At 40.1% G+C, this 19894-nt stretch overlaps 1 protein-coding gene across 1 annotated transcript in view; it reads right to left on the bottom strand.

The window, feature by feature from the left end:
* Positions 1 to 19894, bottom strand: part of pamr1b (peptidase domain containing associated with muscle regeneration 1b) — a 62084-nt gene that overhangs the window by 7592 nt on the left and 34598 nt on the right. The window contains 7 exon segments of the mRNA XM_088339158.1: positions 652 to 828; positions 2244 to 2850; positions 2853 to 2971; positions 4409 to 4600; positions 5866 to 6036; positions 15145 to 15252; positions 16429 to 16646. Coding sequence (XP_088195284.1) covers positions 652 to 828; positions 2244 to 2850; positions 2853 to 2971; positions 4409 to 4600; positions 5866 to 6036; positions 15145 to 15252; positions 16429 to 16646 — 1592 coding nt within the window.

Below are 19894 nucleotides of genomic sequence, written 5' to 3'. Positions count from 1 at the left end.
CATCTTTAAAAAATCATGCATTGTGATTTCTGCATTTTTCTTTTTAGTTTACCTCCTTCACAGTGGACATGCACCTACGATAAAAATTTCAGACCCATCCAAAATTTCTACCCATTCCATCCATCCATTATCTGCACCGCTTATCCTCAGTAGGGTCGCGGGGGTGCTGGAGCCCATTCCAGCCATCTCTGGGCAGTGGGCAGGGGACACCCTGAACTGGTTGCCAGCCAATCGCAGGGCACACAGGGACAGACAATTCGCTCGCACATTCACACCTAGGGACAATTTGGACCGGCCAATTAACCTGACATGCATGATTTTGTAACGTGGGAGGATACTGGACTGCCCGGAGGAAACCCACGCAAGCACGGGGAGAACATGTAAACTCTGCACAGGAAGGTTGGTAGCTGGATTTAAACTTATGACCTCAGAACTGTGCCGCACACGAGCTAACCACCGCGCCACCGTGCCGCCTCCAAGATTTCTAAGTAGGAGAAATAGCAAAATAGCAGGGTGTTCAAATACTTCTTCACTTTATTGTTGACTCCCTTAACGAAACTATTCCAGCGCTTGTTTTTACCCATCTCGTTTCAAGACCCTGATGTTGATCCGAACACAGAAAGGAAGATAAAATCTGTTCTTTTTTACTACCTCGGACGCAACGTGGCTGTGTGCCACTCCAAGTGCCATCTCGTTGGCATTTCCGCAGGGCGTGTCCGCTCAGAGCATATGAGTGATTGCAGAAGAACTGCACCGTCTGAGGCTTGGTTCCCGGCAGGGTCACATGATAACCGTGATGGAGGCGAGGGGGAGGCGGACAGGTCCCGTCTCAGAAAAGGAGGAAGAATAGAATAGAATAGAATATACCTTTATTGTCATTGTTACAAAATGGGTTGAACATATTGTGACTACGAAATTGGACGTGGCACTCCAGTTTCTCGTTTTACAACGAGGATAGGAAAGAACAAAGAAGATAAAGGAACAAAAGGGACTATGCGCTGCAATAACAGCCGAATCATTGACACACACTGCTCACTCGATATGGAGTTTCTAGCAGTATGGTGTAGACCACAGGTGTCAAACAGGCGGCCCGCGGGAAAAATCAGGCCCGCTAAGGGATTGAATCCGGCCCGCGAGACAACACTCAGAGAAGCGCAAGAGAAAAACAAGCTGCAGGTTGAAATATGTCAACTTGATGTTGCCAAAGCCAGGTGCCTCGAACAAAGACACTGTACTTGTATTTATCTCTCTCTCTCTTTCTATCTCTCTCTCTCTCTTTCTCTCTCTCTCTCTCTTCCACACCTTTTCTCCAACTCTCTGTCTCTCTCTCTCTGTGTCTTTTTAACTTCTTTTGCTCTAACTTCATTTATTCCTTTTCTCTCTTTTCTCTTTCTCTCTTCCTACCCTTCGCGCTTTCTTTTCTCTTTTCTCTCCTCCTGTCTTTCTATTTCTCTTTGGATTTCTTTCTTCCTCTCCCTTTCATTCCCCCTCTCTCACGACTTCTCTTTTTAACTTCTTTTGTTTCTCACGCTCCCTCCCTCTCTCTCTTTCTTTGTCCCACCCTCCCTCTTCGTTTCCCTCTCTCTTTCTCTTATTTCTTTATCTCTCTTTTTCTTACCCTTTAATCTACTCGTCCGGTCCCCAAAAGAATGTTTGTTCTATCGTGTGGCCCCCGAGTTAAAATGAGTTTGACACCCCTGGTGTAGACCCTTCTGTCTCCCGAGAGAGCTAACTGTAGTCATTGTGGTTGTTGTTTACGTTCCACCGGATGCTAACATTAGCATAGCCCAAAATCTCCTGCCCGCTGCTATCAATAAACAGCAGCTTGCACACCCCGACGGAGCTTTTATCGTCGCCGGCGACTTTATTCAGGCATGCTTAAGGACTGTACTTCCCAAATTCAATCAATACGCGGACTGAGCAAAACACTGGACTGTGTGTACAGTAATATCAAACACCTAGTTGGATCCGGCCATCTCTGTCTGTCCCTCACCCCCTCATACACCCCCCCCCTGGAGGAAAACAAAGCCTGCAACAAGGACAGTACAAACATCTTCTTTGTTCCTTTATCTTTTTTTGTTCTACAATGACAATAAAGGTATATTCTATTCTATTCTATTCTATTCTGTTCTATTCTATTCAAAGAATATGTTAGTCCTTGTTGCAGGCTTTGTTTTTCTCCGGAGAAAAAAAAGAGCATAAGGGCAAAGAAGAGAAACTTTTATACAAGCATTTTGTCTTACCAAAGAAGCTTTGGTTTATGTCTGTCTCTTTTTGAACCGTATCAAATTCCTTCTGTTCTTTGGTAGAGCTTGTCTTTACTTTGTCGCCTTTAGTTGTTGGGTTTTCATTTGGTCGGCTCGTTTCCTCTCCTCCAGCTCTGTACAGCATAAACTTAGTAATATTGACTCTTGGGGGAATCGGTTTCCTCTCCGGTATTATTGTATTATTGTATGTGCGCAAGTCTGTGCTATCATCTGTGTCCGTGTTGTTCTTTGTCTTTTCCTGCTCGGAGATGTCGACTATGTTTATTTCCCAGGAGTCGATCATGGGCCGCTTCGTGTCGTTGGGTCCGACTTTGCCGGGGTCTTTTTTTCCATTCACTTGCTGGTCTTTTCTTTCCTTCTGGCGTTGTCCTTTGTCTTTTATCACCAACGTAGTTTCAGGTTCTTTATTTTCGCTATAGTCTGGACTGACACTAACTACTTTATCTTCGCCACTAGTGGTTTTCTCCCAGATGTTATTTTTCCCTTCCTTTTTGCGATCCTCAGCGAGAGTTTTCCCTGGAAAAGAAATCATGTTTTTGTCTTCTGTTGTTGTAGTTGCACATTTACTTTTTTTCAAGTCTTTTTCATTCCTGTCTTAGCCTCACCTTTTTCTTTTTCACCGCTTGAATCTTCTTTATCTTGATCCGTACCTTCTGCTGTATTTTTTCCTTTTTCTGTTTCGGTTTCTGTAAGAGTATTGTTTACTGCACACAAAGAAAATGTGAAAGATTTAAAAGTGAGTTATAGCTTGGTTTCTTAACAACAAGCATATCTTAAAGTTGGTTTGGTGTGTTGCATCGATTGATATAAAGACATCAGTAAATTAAACTACACCTTTTTAATCATTTTATTGGCAAAGTTTAAAGTAAAACATAAACTGTAGCATAAAAAGAAAAAAATGTTTATTGTATAAAATTCAGCAATTTTGAAAAATAAAATCCAAAAATTGTGAAGATAAACAAGAAATAACTAACAGTGAGTACATATAACCAATGTACCCTCTAAGCTCTATGCAATTGCGCACTGCCCAGAGCTTCTCTGCGCACAAAAAAAATCTAGCCAGCTCACAAAAATCAGGGCTCGAAATTGCTAATTAAGAAGCCAATTAAGTCAAAGTTACAGTGCATGAAGGTAACAACACACCGTTTCCCCTGACGTTGTGTTCTAAATGCGGTATTTTGAAGTCAAGGTCGAAGTAGAACGAAGTTGAGTAAAGTCAGTAGAGTTTTTCGAGAATTGGCTTCTTCGGCTCGGCTCACTAAATGGACCCGGGTCTTTTGGCTCTCCAGGTTGTTTTTGCTTCTTTAATCCCTACATGACCAAATATTATGTAAAATTATGCACAAAATGACTTAAAGGAAGGGGGGAATAGAACGAAAAAGAAAAAAAAATACCAAAATGAAAGAGTAGTGAAAAGCTGAGAAAAATGAAAAACAACGAAAAGGAAAAAATAAGCAAAATTTCAGAAAAGAAAAGAAAAGAAAGAAACAAAGGAAAAAAGTAAATAGAGAACAAAAAGAAAAAAGTAACAGCTAGAAAAAAATAAACACAATGAGATTTTTTTTTAAAGGAATTAAAAAAAATAGAAAAAAACAGGGAAAAAAAAGAAAAAGTTTGTGTTGCATTCAAATAATTTCCAATTATATCAACAAGTACTTTATTTTATTTTATTTTTTTTCAAAAAACAAAAACGACCTGAAGAGCCGCTTTGGACCCGAAAGAACCGGTTCTTTTTAATGAGCCGAGCCGAAGTAGCCGATTCTCGAAAAACTCGACTGACTTTACTCAACTCGACTTGACTTCCAAATACCGCATTTAGAACACAGCGTCAGGGGAACCCGTGTATTTTTACCTTCATGCACCGTACCTTTGACTTAATTCGCTTCTTAATTAGCAATTTTGAGCCCTGATTTTTGTGAGCCGGCTAGATTTTCTTGTGCGCGGAAAAGCTCTGGGTAGTGCGCAATTGCGAACACACGCAGCTTAGAGGGAACATTGGTTTTCAATTCCAATCCCTCTGCAGGACAAAATATCCTGCTTCAGCTATTCAAGTTGCTTTGTTTACCTTTGTGGACTGTTTATATTATAATAAACAAAATAATTAGATGAGCCAATGAAATGCTTCAATGACTCGACCTGACCTTTGCTACAAACAGGATGGTTTCCACTCCAGGTGTTGTTTGGGAGGCAGGTTCTTTGCGAGACTCCATTGAGTTCATACGGCTGATGGCAAAGATACTGAAGAGCGATTAAAACATCATTGGGCCCGTAAACCAGGAAGTGGTCCCCGTATGCTGGTTTGGGGGGCAGAGCACAAACTCCTACCACAGGAACTTGAGGACGGAAAAAACACGATAAATGAAGGCTTGGACAACATTTACCGTAAATTCCTGACTACAAAGTGCACCTGATAAAAATTCGAATTTGACTTCACATTTTCGACCTGATAGGAAAATATACCAAAGTGTCGTTCTTTGGTCCATCCATTTTCTGCACCGCATATCTTAAGCAGGGTACACAATGACCAGGGTTGGGTAGGGTTACTATAACTGGATTACTTTCAGTTACTTTTGGATGACTCCAATACCAAATATGCTAATAAAAGACAAAAGAAACTAAATATGAATAAAATGATGACTCACAAGACGTGGTAAGCTTTCTCTCCTGGCTTTGATCTCTTTGATCTCCGGCAAAACTAACATCAAATGCGACAGAAACAAAATGAAAATAAATCCAATCAGCCTGCCGACATCATTTTTGCCGTTCCATGTTTTCCGTTACTCCCCAAGCCTGCACAAAATTTTGTAATTTGATTCCTATTTAGTTTATTTTGTCTTTTATTAGCATATTTGGTATTGGAGTAATCCAAAAGTCATTGAAAGGAATCCAGTTAAAGTAACCCTACCCAACCCTGACAATGACAGACAACTCTAACTCATTCACACCTAGGGACAATTTGGAACCCACGCAAGCATGGGGAGAACATGCAAACTCCACACGGGCTAGCCACCCAACCGCTGTGCTGACATTTTGCCACACTGAAATATTCAATCAGTTGACACTACTTGTTAGAACGATTCCAAGCATTTATGTACTGGTATAATGTTTGTTTTTTCACACTTGTGCATTGGAAATAAATGAAACTCAGCAAGTGAGCCGTTCGAGAGCCGGCTCTCTTTAATGAGTCGAGCCAAAAAAGCCGGTTCTCTAAAAAGAGACGGACTTCCTTTCACTACATAACTACCACATGAAAACCGAGGCGGCAGATGCATGCGCACAGTAGCATCAAACCGCTTGCTACGTTTGCAACGGAAAAAAACGATACCGAGATAGAGTCTACCGCGGCAAACTCGTTTGACTGAACTGATTTGCCGTTTCGGGATAGTCGGTGTATACCGGATGCTACCCATCATTGACAAATTTGCGTTTTTTCCGTACAGATTTTCTTGTACGTCGTACACGTCTTAAAATGCATAATAAACCTACTTTGTACGACCAAAACGTACAGCTTGACGGGTATGGTAATAAATAGTGCTTTGTAGTCCGGAATTTACGTTGCCCTTACTATTTTATTAAAACAATGAGCAATGATGTTTACCACATTGTGCAGCAGGTGAGCTCCAGGTGCCATCAGTCAGGCAGATGGCGGCCCCTACACCTCGCAGTTCAAAGCCGGCATCGCAGTGGAAAGTGATTCGGGCCCCTGCTTGATGAAACACACCCTTTGTGGATCCATTGGCGGGCACAGGCGGTCCACGGCATCCCACCACTAAGCAGGAACAAATAATTAGAATAGAGAAAAGAATAGAATAGAATATACCTTTATTGTCATTGTTACAAAATGGGTTGAACATATTGTAACAACGAAATTGGGCGTGGCACTCCAGTTTCACATTTAACAGTGAGGATAAAAGAAAATAAAGAAGATAAAGGAACAAAGAATATAAGTGTAACGGGTGTAATAACAACTTTTGTTTTATAGAAATTCCTGCTGAAATATGTTGTATAGTTTCTATATAAGTGTCCTGCAATGATGAGTCCAACAGTGCCACCTGCTGGTACAGGGTAAGGTTTGGTTTGGCTTTAGACAGGAAAGTGGGAGTTGTTGGCAGTCTAACAGCGTGCTGCCAACAATAAGACACGATCTTTTAGTGCTCCGCAAAAAAAGTTAATTTTAAACATTAAAACCACAGCTGACAAATCTCTCAACATGCAGAGTAATGTGATTGATGTTGTCAAGCTGTTTGGATTTATTTTCGTCTTGTTTCTGTCGCCGTTTCTGTTAGTTTTGCCAGACATTGCATGTTGTGCTAAAATGCTAATTCCCCTTATAGAGCTCAAAGCCAGCAGAGAAGCTTAACACAGGTTGTGTTGTGACTCATTCATTTGCAGCAACTATAATAAAAACCTTATCATCCAGTCCAGCGGGAATGTGGATCTTTGATGGGACAGGTACACCGCGGTTACATAAGGTTATAATTTACACAATATAAAGGAACAAAGAAGATAAAGGTTATAATTTACACAAGAAATGTGGGCTTGTAGGATGTTATATACAGTTTTGGGATCATAGATAGTTTTGGGATCGTAAAAAAATACTTTGTATAATATATTCCAATATATTTTAGGTATAACATATTGTATAATAATTAATTTCTAAATACGTTCTTTCCGTAAGTGAAATGCTAATTTGTGGATGAAGAATTTGAAAATGAATCTGTAAAGTGCCACAACTACACTTTTAGATTTATTACTTTCTTACTTTCGGACTGAGGAGATCATTTCTTCCTCATGCCATGAGGCTCTTTAACTCCACCCAGGGGAGTAAGAGCCCACATTAAACAACACCCCCACATTGCATATTACCCTATTTTTATTACAGTGTGTATTTTATGTAGCACTATCTAAATACTCTATATCAACATGTTACATTGGGTATTTATGTATTCTATTCCTTTTACTTAAATATTGTTTTATTTTCAACACAAGGATACTGCTGGAAGTGTGAATTTCCCTATGGGGAGGAATAAAGTATCTATCTATCTATCTATCTATCTATCTATCTATCTATCTATCTATCTATCTATCTATCTATCTATCTATCTATCTATCTATCTATCTATCTATCTATCTCCCCCTTTCCCCAATAGCGGCCGTGCAGCCATGTAAGGCGCTAACCTGCTTATTGGGGGTATTAGGGGTTCAGTGTCTTACCCAAGGACACTTCGACATGCAACACGGAGGAGCCGGGATTCGAACTGCGATCTCTTAATCCCAAGACGAGCGCTCTACTGCCGCCCCTATCTATCTATCTATCTATCTATCTATCTATCTATCTATCTATCTATCTATCTATCTATCTATCTATCTATCTATCTATCTATCTATCTTCTGAAACAGAGCACACAAGTACACTAATGTGTTCTTCGTGTTGCTAGAAGGTTAGCGATAAACCAATACTATGCCACTTATTAATTGTTTCTTTGATTTATTTTTTAATGCTAAAACCTCGTAGACCTGTTATAAATTTATATGCGCAATTTACAATGCAGAGTGGAGCACATGGCTTGTAAACAACTAAATAAATACTGGAGATTCAATAACATGATTTAAAGGCAATTATTTCCTTTGCAGAGCCATAAAGTTTAGTTTATTGAATTGTCCGGGATTCTTATAATGGAAGTATTGAACATTATACAATATTTGTAGGTGATATGTAACAGCTTTGAGATTTAGTCTCTGAGTTAGACCTGGCCAATGATATATTGGAGCATCCCCTTTAATCAAGGATTTTCTACTTTCACATTTTTAACTTCTATACTAGGGAATATGGAGGTGTAAGAAATGCAAAATTTGCAAAAAACTTCCCTTGACATAGAGAAAATAGTTTTTTGTTGGCAGCAGGTCAGAGAAGCTTGTTAGATCTTGAATCAGAACAACTAAGGTATTTTCTCATCTCATCTCATCTGATTATCTGCACCGCTTATCCTCATTAGGGTCGCGGGGGTGCTGGAGCCCATCCAAGCAATCATCGGGCAGTGGGCAGGGGACACCCTGAACTGGTGGCCAGCCAATCACAGGGCACACGGGGACAGACAACTCGCTCGCTCATTCACACCTAGGGACAATTTGGACCGGCCAATTTACCTGACATGCATGTCTTTGGAATGTGGGAGGAAACCGGAGTGCCCGGAGGAAACCCACGCAAGCACGGGGAGAACATACAAACTCCGCACAGTAAGTCCGGTAGCTGGATTTGAACCCACACAGGAGGTTCCCGAGACTTTAGAACTGTGCCGCACACGCGCTAACCACTGCGCCGCTGTGCTGCCCAGTAAGGTATTTTGAAAAAAGAAATGATAGGTAGAGGCAATGTTCCCTCTAATTTTCCACGGGTCTGAGCAACGCTTGAAACAACAGTGAGCAACCATAATCCCAAGTGAGGCAAGATAATTATCAAACATGTGCAAAACTGACATTTTGCTGAGTTTCCGGCAATGCAAAATTATTTTTCTCTTTTGAATAAATTGACTCATGTATGATTGCAAAGGTTGTATGGCCTACGAATGTTTTTTGTTTTTACAATTCTTTCACAAGATATCCATTTCTTTTTTTTCTTGATATATTTTGCCGCATAATCTTAACATTTTTGGGGGCATATTTAGTCGGTTGCAAGATACAAAACTGTACTTTATCACGTTTTTTAGTGGAAGTACAATGTTGGCAACAAGATTGACTTGATATTATTGGAAATTTTTTTGAATGCAACACAAACTTTTTCTTCTTTTTCCGTGTTTTTTTCTACTTATTTTGAAATTCCTTTAAAAAAAGTTTTGTTTTTTTCCGAGCTGTTACTTTTTTCTTTTTGTTCTCTATTTACTTTTTTCCTACATTTCTTTTTTTTCTTTTTTTTCTGGCTTTTTTTCTAAAATGTTTCCTTTTTTTTTCTTTTCCTTTGATTTCTTTTTTTCTCAGCTTTTCACTACTTTTTCGTTTTGGTATTTTTTTCCTTTTTTGCTCTATTCCCCCCTTCTTTTAAGTCATTTTGTGCATAGTTTCACATAATATTTGGTCATGTAGGGATGAGAGAAGCAAAAACAACCTGAAGAGCCGTCTAGGACCCGAAAGAGCCGGTTCCTTTTGGTGAGCCGAGCCGAAGAAGCCGATTCTCGACAAACTCTACTAACTTCGTTCTCCTTCGACTTGACTTCAAAATACCGCATTTAGGACACAACGTCAGGGGAACCCATGTATTTTTACCTTCATGCACTGTAACTTTGACTTAATTCGCTTCTTAATTAGCAATTTGGAGCCCTCATTTTTGTGCGCTGGCTAGATTTTCTTGTGCGCTGAGAATGTGCGAGCAGTGCGCAATTGCGCACGCGCGCAGCTTAGAGGAAACACTGGGTAGAGGCACTTGGCAGTGTCAATAATTGATGCAGATAGCAGCAACATTTTAAAGATTGGAATTTGCAGCAGTAGCCAGAATATGTCGCCCTCTTGTGGTTCTTATACAGCATCTCAAAAACAGGGAATCAGATAAGTATCATTAATTTCATTCGTTGATTAAATAATGGATCTATACCATACCTGTCGCGCTCCAGGGCTCCATGCCCTTACAAACTCTCGTATTTTCCCTTACAAAATACAAAATAATTTTACACCATATTATTTTTTCAAGCCTTTTTATTTATGTAGTTTAACATTCTTAATAATAATAATAAAATAAAACATAAAATAAGAGTAAAAAACGAAAAATCAGGAACAATTGTTATCAGCTTAACTAAAATATCCTTTAATAACACTTTAAATTTAAATTTGTAAATTAAGATATTTTTGGAGGAAAAAATAAGTTGGCATTTCTATTTTGTAAACCAAACCACAATATCAACCATTGATGCTTGTATTTTAAATTTGAATAAATGAATTAATGAATACTTTATTTCGAACATTAAAATAAAAACAGAACACAAACAATAAGTCAACAACAAAATAATGTTTTATTGTTTTAATAAGCTTATTATATAGAATACGATTGCTATTTTTGGAAGCGCAGCAGAATGCGCGTTCACCCGAGGGGGGGAGGATTTTGCAGGGGAGTCGAAATTCGGCACTACAGCGGCAGACGCATGCGCACAGTAGCATCAAACGCTCGCTTCGTTTGCAACGAAATAAACGATACCGAGATAGGGGATACCGCGGCGAACTCGTTTGACTTGATTGATTTGCCGTTTCGTGATAGTCTGTGTATACCGGATGGTACCCATAATTGACAAATTTGCGTTTTTCTGTACAGATTTTATTGTACGTCGTACACGTCTTAAAATACATAATAAACATACTTTGTAAGTATGAATCAAGCTGTCATAAACCTCTGTATCATTACTCTGTATAGCATACCTGTCAACCTCCAGGGCTCCATGCCTGTACAAACTGTCGTATTTTTCCGTACAAAATACAAAATAATCGTACACCGTTTTTTTTTTTGTTTTTTTGTTTTTTGTTTTTTTTTCGGAATGATGCATGATAGGAAATCCCCAGGCGGCAAGCGCTTGTGCACAGTAGCATCAAACCGCTCGCTTCGTTTGCAACGAAAAAAACGATACCGAGATAGAGGCTACCGCGGCGAACTCGTTTGACTTGATTGATTTGCCGTTTCGTGATAGTCGATGTTCACCGGATGGCAGGGTTGGGTAGAGTTATTTTAAAGTGATTACTTTCAATGACTTTTGGATTACTCCAATACCAAATATGCTAATAAAAGACAAAAGAAACTAAATATGAATACAATGATGACTCACAACACGTGGTAAGCTTTCTCTACTGGCTTTGATCTCTTTGATCTCCGACAAAACGAACATAAAATGCGACAGAAACAAAATGAAAACAAATCCAAACAGCTTGCCAACATCATTTTTGCCGTTCCATGTAATCCCCGAGCCTGCACAAAATTGAGTCATTTTATTCATATTTAGTTTCGTCAGATGGTATCCATAATTGACAAATTTGCGTTTTTCCGTACTGATTTTCTTGTACAGTACGTTGTACTTGTCTTAAAATGCATAAAAACGTACTTTGTACGTCAAAACCGTACAGGTTGACAGATATGTTGATTTAATTCCTCGGAAACCTTTCAAAATAATTAGCTGTCGTTGACATTAGGTTTGGTTTTGGCTTTGTTGGCTTATTATTTTAAGCAGGGTTACTTTAACTGGATTACTTTCAATGACTTTTGGATTACTCCAATACCAAATATGCTAATAAAACACAAAAGAAACTAAATATGAATAAAATGACTCAATTTCGTGCAGGCTTGGGGAGTAACGGAATACATGGAACGGCAAAAATGATGTTGGCAAGCTGTTTGGATTTATTTTCATTTTGTTTCTGTCGCATTTGATGTTCGTTTTCCCGGAGATCAAAAAGATCAAAGCCAGGAGAGAAAGCTTACCACGTGTTGTGAGTCAATATTCCTATTTAGTTTCTTTTGTCTTTTATGAGCATATTTGGTATTGGAGTCATCCAAAAGTCATTGAAAGTAATCCAGTTAAAGTAACCCTACCCAACCCTGATTTTAAGTGATTTCACAATAATCTCATCTCATTAGCTACACCGCTTATCCTCAGTAGGGTCGCGGGGGTGCTGGAGCCCATCCCAGCAATCATCGGGCAGTGGGCAGGGGACACCCTGAACTGGTTGCCAGCCAATCGCAGGGCACAAAGGGACAGACAACTCACTCGCTCATTCACACCTAGGGACAATTTGGACCGTCCAATTCACCTGAAATGCATGTTTTTGGAATGTGGGAGGAAACCGGAGTGCCCGGAGGAAACCCACGCAAGCACGGGGAGAACATACAAACTCTGCACAGGACGTCTGGAGCTGGATTTGAACCCACGCAGGAGGCTCCCAAGACATGAACTGTGCCGCACATGCGCTAACCACTGCGCCGCCATGCTGCCCATCTCACAATAATGTTGGGGTAAAAACAATGATTGCTCATTATGGGTGGGGGCACGTTCCCTCCGGCCATGCCAGAACTGCACTCTGGGTATCAATGACTATTCAAAGAGTTGAGGAATCGTTCCAATATTAATCAGGAAAAAAGTGGTATGCTCTATTCCTACTGGACAGTAAAATGTCTTATATTTCTAAGATTGCAGAGCTGATGAATGAACTGCACATTTTATCGGAAGGCCGGATGAAAATGAGAGAAGTGGATGTGCTTTACAATTTCTTTTATAACCTTGAATGTATAGCAACCCTGAAAATGACACCACCACAATTGCTTTGGCAGCTTCTTCTAGGAGATATGTGAGGCATAAAACAGAGCCAAGATAAATTCCATAGACATATTAGTGCAAGACCATGAACGACCGAAGCCATTTTGGCCTCTCTGAGGGACCACAAACTCACCCTTTTCATGGCGCTGGAGGGAAAATGTTATACTACGGAACGACTTGTTCGGTATAATTTTCCGCATTCTGAATCCGCTTGACATATTGCAGAGCAATGTTTTCCTCTAAGCTGCGTGTGTGGGCAATTGCGGACTACCCAGAGCTTTTCCGTGCACAAGAAAATCTAGCCAGCTCACAAATATCTGGGCTCAAAATTGCTAATTAAAAAGTGAATTAAGTCAAAGTTACAGTGCATGAAGGTAGAAATACACGGGTTCCCCTGACGTTGAGTTCTAAATGCGGTATTTGAAGTCAAAGTTGAAGTAGAACGAAGTTGAGCAAAGTCAGTCGAGTTTTCCGAGAACCGGCTTCTTCGGCTCAGCTCACTAAAAGGAACCGGCTCTTTTGGGCCCTAAACGGCTCTTCAGGTTGTTTTTGCTTCTTTCATCCCCACACAACCAAATATTATGTAAAATTGTGCACAAAATGACTTAAAGGACGGGGGGAAATAGAACAAAAAAGAAAAAAATACCAAAATGAAAAAGTAGTGAAAAGCTGAGAAAAAAAGAAACAAAAAGAAGAGAAAAAAGAAGGAAACGTTCAATAAAAAGACAGAAAAAAAAGAAAATAAAAAAACAAAGGAAAAAAAGTAAATAAAAAACAAAAAGAAAAAAGTAATAGGTAGGAAAAATAAACACAATTATTTTTTAAATGAATTAAAAACAGGGAAAAAGAAGAAAATGTTTGTGTTGCATTCAAATAATTTCTTTGTCTTCTCTGTTTTTAAAATCGTACTCTTTCAAATGTATGCAAGATTTACTTTAATATCATTTCGATTAGGGGTCTTCAACGTGGTGGTAGACCCAGATGAACATCTGCGTGGACATTTTTTTCTTTTGAATTACCGTAAAATTCGGACTTAAGCTGCAATTTATTTCCCAAACTTCGAACCACGCAGCTTATGCAAAGATGGGGCTGACTCCCTGGCAGAGTAGAATTTGATTTTAAGATTCTAACATATGAAATTTTGTATCCCTCTATCCATCCATTATCCGCACCATTTATCCTCAGTAGGGTCGCGGGGGTGCTGGAGCCCATCCCAGCCATCTTGGGGCAGTGCGCAGGGGACAACCTGAACTGGTTGCCAGTCTTAGGGGACACAGGGACAGACAATTTGCTTGCTCATCAGGGTTGGGTAGGGTTACTTTAACTGGATTACTTTCAGTTACTTTTGGATTACTCCAATACCAAATATGCTAATAAAAGACAAAAGAAACTAAATATGAATAAAATGATGACTCACAACACGTGGTAAGCTTTCTCTCCTGGCTTTGATCTCTTTGATCTCCGGCAAAACGAACATCAAATGCAACAGAAAGAAAATGAAAATCAATCCAAACAGCTTGCCAACATCATTTTTGCCGTTCCATGTGTTCCGTTACTCACCAAGCCTGCACAAAATTTAGCCATTTTATTCATATTTAGTTTATTTGATCTTTTATTAGCATATTTAGTATTGGAGTAATCCAAAAGTAATTGAAAGTAATCAAGTTAAAGTAACCCTACCCAACCCTGTCGCTCAGTCACACCTAGGGACAAATTGGGACCGGCCAATTCACCTGACATGCATGTTTTTGGAATGTGGGAGGAAACCAGAGTGCCCGGAGGAAACCCACGCAAACACGGGGAGAACATGCAAACTCCACACAGGAAGGTTAGTAGCTGGATTTGAACCCATAACCTCAGAAATCTGCCGCACATGCGCTAACCACCGTGCCTCCGTGCTGCCCTTGCTTCCTCATATTTTTTTAATTTAATGTATCTGCTCAGCACCTTCTCTGGTCTACTAGTTATTCCATGGGCCAAGAAGCAGGTTCAAGAGCATCTCTATCCAGATCCTGATGCTGTGGAATGCTCTTCCCTGAGGATTTTGAGTTTTTCCTTGCCCCCATGTAGGATTCAGATCACAGAACGTGTTATTGGAAATTAAGGGCTTTACAAATATCTATCTATGTGCGGAGTTTGTATGTTCTCCCCATGCTTGCGTGGATTTCCTCCGGGCACTCCGGTTTCCTCCCACATTCCAAAAAAAACATGCATGTCAAGGATAATTGGCCGGTCCAAATTGTCCCTAGGTATGAATGAGCGAGCGAGTTGTCTGTCCCTGTGTGCCCTGCGATTGGCTGGCAACCAGTTCAGGGTGTCCCCTGCCCACTGCCCGATGATTGCTGGGATGGGCTCCTCTACTGAGGAAAAGCAGTGCAGCTAATGAGATGAGATGAGATTTGATTATTGTAAATTGGCTGTTTGTATACAGTTCTACTCTGAGCACCCACCCCCAAGATGTCTGTCCAATGTTATGGTTGCCAAGATACATACTGACTCACGATGACTCATTTGAGCCATGAACCACAGGAGAAATGAAAACAGATTTGTGTGGGTTTGATCCATTTTTTTTTCAAGCGACAGGCGCAACCTACCATTTTCGCACCTCTTGCCCGTGTAGCCAGCCAGACAGGCACAGTGATATGTGGAGGCGCTGTCCAGGATGCAAGTCCCATCGTGGAGGCAAGGAGAAGAGTTGCAAGCTGTCACAAAATATAAAAATAATCAGGATGCGTACAGTGAGAGTGTATTGCACGCAATGTTCCCTCTAAAGTGCGTGTGTGCGCATTTGCGCACTACCCAGCGTTTCTAGCAGTATCGTGTAGACCCTTCTACCTACCGAGAGAGCTAACTGTGGTCATTGTGCAAGCTGTTTACGTTCCACCGGATGCTAACGTTAGCATAGCGCTAAAGCTCCTGTCCGCTGCTATCAATAAATAGCAGCTTGCACACCCCGACGGAGCTTTTATCGTCGCCGGCGAATTTAATCGGGCATGTTTAAGGACTGTACTTTACAAATCCATTCAACACGTGGACTGAGCAATTAGGGAAAAAACACTGGACCGTGTGTACAGTAAGATCAAACGTCTAGTTGGATCTGGCCATCTCTGTCTGTTTCTCAACCCCTCTAGCCAATCCGAGGCTCCGAATAACTTCAGCCAATAGCAATCGATTTAACGGATGATTGACACATCTTTTTCGGCCAATTGCAGGGTCTGTTTTGGCCCTCTAGCCAATCCGAGGCTCCGATTAACTTCAGCCAATAGCGATCGATTTGACTGATGATTGACACATCTTTTTCGGCCAATTGCAGGGTTTGTTTCGGCCCTCTAGCCTATCCGAGGCTCCGAATAACTTCAGCCAATAGCGATCGATTTAACGGATGATTGACACATCTTTTTCGGCCAATTGCAGGGTTTGTTTTGGCCCCCTAGCCAATCCGAGGCTCCGAATAACTTCAGCCAATAGCGATCGCTTTGACTGATGATTGACACATCTTTTTCGGCCAATTGCAGGGTTTGTTTCGGCCCTCTAGCCTATCCGAGGCTCCGAATAACTTTAGCCAATAGCGATCGATTCAAATGATGATTGACACATTGGTTAGCCAATGAAACGCCGGTATATAAATCCCAGCATACACCGCGGACTACTCCACGTTCGGGGGAAAATCGAGTCGCCGGCTGTTGCGTAAGTTGCGAGACCTTGCGATATAATATTGATCCATATATAAGGCGCACTGTATTATAAGGCGCATGGTCAGCTTTTGAAAAAAATGAAGACTTTTAGGTGCGCCTTATAGTGCGGAAAATACGGTACTATTAATATTAAAGTAATTTCCAATGACTGTATTACTACTCAATGAGTGCCGTAGGGCATACCTGATCGTTCCTGGAAAGTAGCGAAGAAGCCATCAAAATTCTTGTAACCGTCCGACTGAAAACGAATGTGGAGACTATTGCCGGTGCTGTGAATGGGCGTTGGTCTGTTGTTGCCGCATAGGCGAGCGACGACGCGGGAATTGATGCTGTCGCCATCTCTGACCTCCACAAAGTCATAACGACAAGAATGATGGACCTCTAAACTCAGCATCATAAACCTGTTGGCACAAAAGGCAACAACAATCAAAAATGGTGACAACTAAAATGCCTAAAGTGAGCCTTTTTGACATCTGGCAATGCTCTGATTTTTGAGGAGTCTCTGGAAAAAATAAATGATTACTCAAGAACAATGTTCCCTGTCATTTTGCAGGGGTCTGAGCATTCACACAAAGTCGGTGAGCAACGCTTGAAACAACAGTGAGCAACAGTAATCCCAAGTGTGGAAACTAAGTCATTATCAAACATGTCCAAAACTTGACATTAAGTTACATTTCCGGCAATGCAAAATGTTTTTTCTTGAATGACTAATGCATTATATCATATACGGCTTACAAACGTCATTTGTTTTCAAAATTATTTTTTTTTTGTTATCTTTTTTTGCATAATACTAACATTTTGGGGGGCTTATTGAGTCAGTTGCACGATAAACAACTGTATTTAATCACAATTTTTAGTGGAAGTACAATGTTGGCAACAAGATTGACTTGGTATCATTGGAAAATTTTTGAATGCAACACAAACTTTTTCTTCTTTTTCTCTGTTTTTTTTCTATCTTTTTAAATTCCTTTAAAAAAATCTCATTGTGTTACTTTTTCTTTGTTTTCTATTTACTTTTTTCCTTTGTTTCTTTCTTTTCTTTTTTTCTGGCTTTTTTCTGAATTTTTCCCTTCTTTTTTGTCTTCCTTTTGTTTCTTTTTTTCTCAGCTTAACACTACTTTTTCATTTTGGTATTTTTTTCTTTTTTGGTCTTCCTTTAAGTCATTTTGTGCACAATTTTACATAATATTTGGTCATATAGGGATGAAAGAAGCAAAAACGACCTGAAGAGCCGTTTAGGACCCGAAAGAGCCGGTTCCTTTTAGTAGCCGAGCCGAAGAAGCCGGTTCTCGAAAAACTCTACTCACTTTACTCAACTTTGTTCTACTTCAACCTGGACTTCAAAATACCGCATTTAGAACACAACGTCAGGGGAACCCTTGTATTTTTACCTTCATGCGCTGTACCTTTGACTTAATTTGCTTCTTAATTAACAATTTGGAGCCCTGATTTGCGCAATTGCGCACACACGCAGCTTAGAGGGAACATTGCTCAATAAGCTCCTGAAAGTGACTGCAAGCTCTAAAACGTGCTCTTCTGATCTAAAAGGTGACTTATATGTGCATTCCATTGTTCTCGGCAAAGCACAGTTTAATCCTTACATTTTTTTGGGTGGGCTTAAGGGGGGCCCAACCAGTGACGTGGAGTCAGGGGAGGCAGGTCATCACCGATATATAATTTAAAAAATATTTCAAATAGTTACATTGTCATGATTACCGATTTCGAGCACCTGCGACTGTCAAGCCATTCGAGTATTTATTTCTCGTGGCATGGGCTTTCTCTCATTATGTAAGACCACCTATGCTTCTTTTCAAAGGGAGCGTCACATATACTTAATTTATATATCAACTTAATAAAATGTTCCATCCTACTGTTTTTATATCGCTTTCTTGCTCTGCCAATTAAATGATGACTATGAAGTAAGTTCACTCACATGTTTTCGTTTCCTGTTGACAAACCTCAGTATGGTAGCTTTAGGCTGGTTCTCACTTCTTGATAATAACAACTCACAGTAATCCCTCACTGTATTGTGCTTCATTAATCGCAGTTTTGTTTTCTCGCAAATTTTCATTGTGCACTGTGCTCTGCATTACGATTGGCTAAACAGAGGAAGACGATTTCTGTGGCACACAAAGTTGGACTTCTTGACCTGCTAAACCTGCTCTAAAGCCACATGTAGGTCTTTGGCACTCCCTAGTGGCTACCTGGCACAGTGTTTGATAATAGAAAAATATATTTTATGTTTTTTGACAACAAAACTGAAAGTTAAATGTCGTTTTCCGTAACGTCCACATGATGGTATTATGTAAAATAAAGTGGAACATTTACTTAAGCCATACAGTTGTGTAAACAAACAGCAACGTTATCTGTAAAGTTTGAGAGTATCAAAGTAATCAGGAAAGTAATAACATATATAAAGTACTGTACTTTTATTCTGGAGCCTGTAAATTGAGTTCGCTCTTAAGCAATAAATAGATAAATAAATAAATAAATAAATAAATAAATACATAAATAAATACATAAATAAATACATAAATAAATACATAAATAAATAAATAAATAAATACATAAATAAATACATAAATACATAGATAAACAGACAATCAAATGTTTCTGTCATGATTACCGATTCAAAGCACCTGCGATGGCTTAATTGGCGCCAACAGCCTGAACAGTGATTGGCTGACACTCTCTTTTTAAACCCCCGGCTTCCAAGAGGAATCCGTCAGATCGTTATGCGAACTGTTGCCACCAGCTCAATAAGCCTTTACGTCCGACCCTGTTTCTGCCCTGCTTTTCTCTGCTTTTCTCTGCCTGATCTTTGTTGCCAACATGTTTCCTGACCTGACTTTGGCCCGTTCTGCCTGCCTGTTACCTGATCTGTTTTGCCCCGTTACCTGCCTGCCTCCAGTTACTTCACCGGCTCCAACAAATGCTAATGTGTGTTCCGCTATTGCCACTATATTCAGTAGCAGAAAATTGTTTTGAGCAGACGTGTCAAACCTGCATCCCGCGGGCCTGTTTAGGCCCGCTAAGTGATTGAATACGGCCCGCGAGACAACGCTGAGGGAAGCTCAAGAGAAAAACAAGTTGCAAGTTGCAGTGCCTCTCACTAAGACACTGTACTTGGATTTCTTTCTCTCTCTCTGACTCCCTTTTGTCTCACGCTCTATCTCTTTCTCTTTCACTCCCTCTTTCTCTCTCTCTGTCTTTTTACCTTCTTTTGCTCTCTCTTCCTTTTTACCCTTTCTCTCCCTTGCTTTCCCCTTCTCTCTTTCTACCCATTTTTTTCTCTGGTCTCTTTTTCACTTACAATTTATCTATGTATTTCTCTCTTTCTTTCACCCTCTCTCACTATTTCTCTTTTTATCTCTTTTGTTTCTCACGTTCTCTCTCGCTCTCTCTCTTTTCTCTTTTTTCTCTCCCCCTTCTCTTATTTCTTTCTCTTTTTTTCTTTCTCTTCAATCGACAAGTCCGGCCCCCGGGAGAATGTTTGTTCTATCCATATATTCGGTAGCAGCAAAACGTTTTGAGGCAAACAGTTGTAGAAATTGTTCGGAATGAAGGTTTTTCACCCTCGAAGATACAAGGACATTAAATATGAATACTCCTTCTGAGCCCATTAAACAGAGAGAGAGCACCTATAAAT

Source organism: Urocampus carinirostris, chromosome 7 (assembly GCF_059441175.1).
Source record: "Urocampus carinirostris isolate Australia breed hairy pipefish chromosome 7, RoL_Ucar_1.0, whole genome shotgun sequence".
NCBI lineage: Eukaryota > Metazoa > Chordata > Actinopteri > Syngnathiformes > Syngnathidae > Urocampus > Urocampus carinirostris.
The sequence above is the reverse complement of the archived record's forward strand: the minus strand, read 5'-3'. Positions and strand labels throughout refer to the sequence as shown.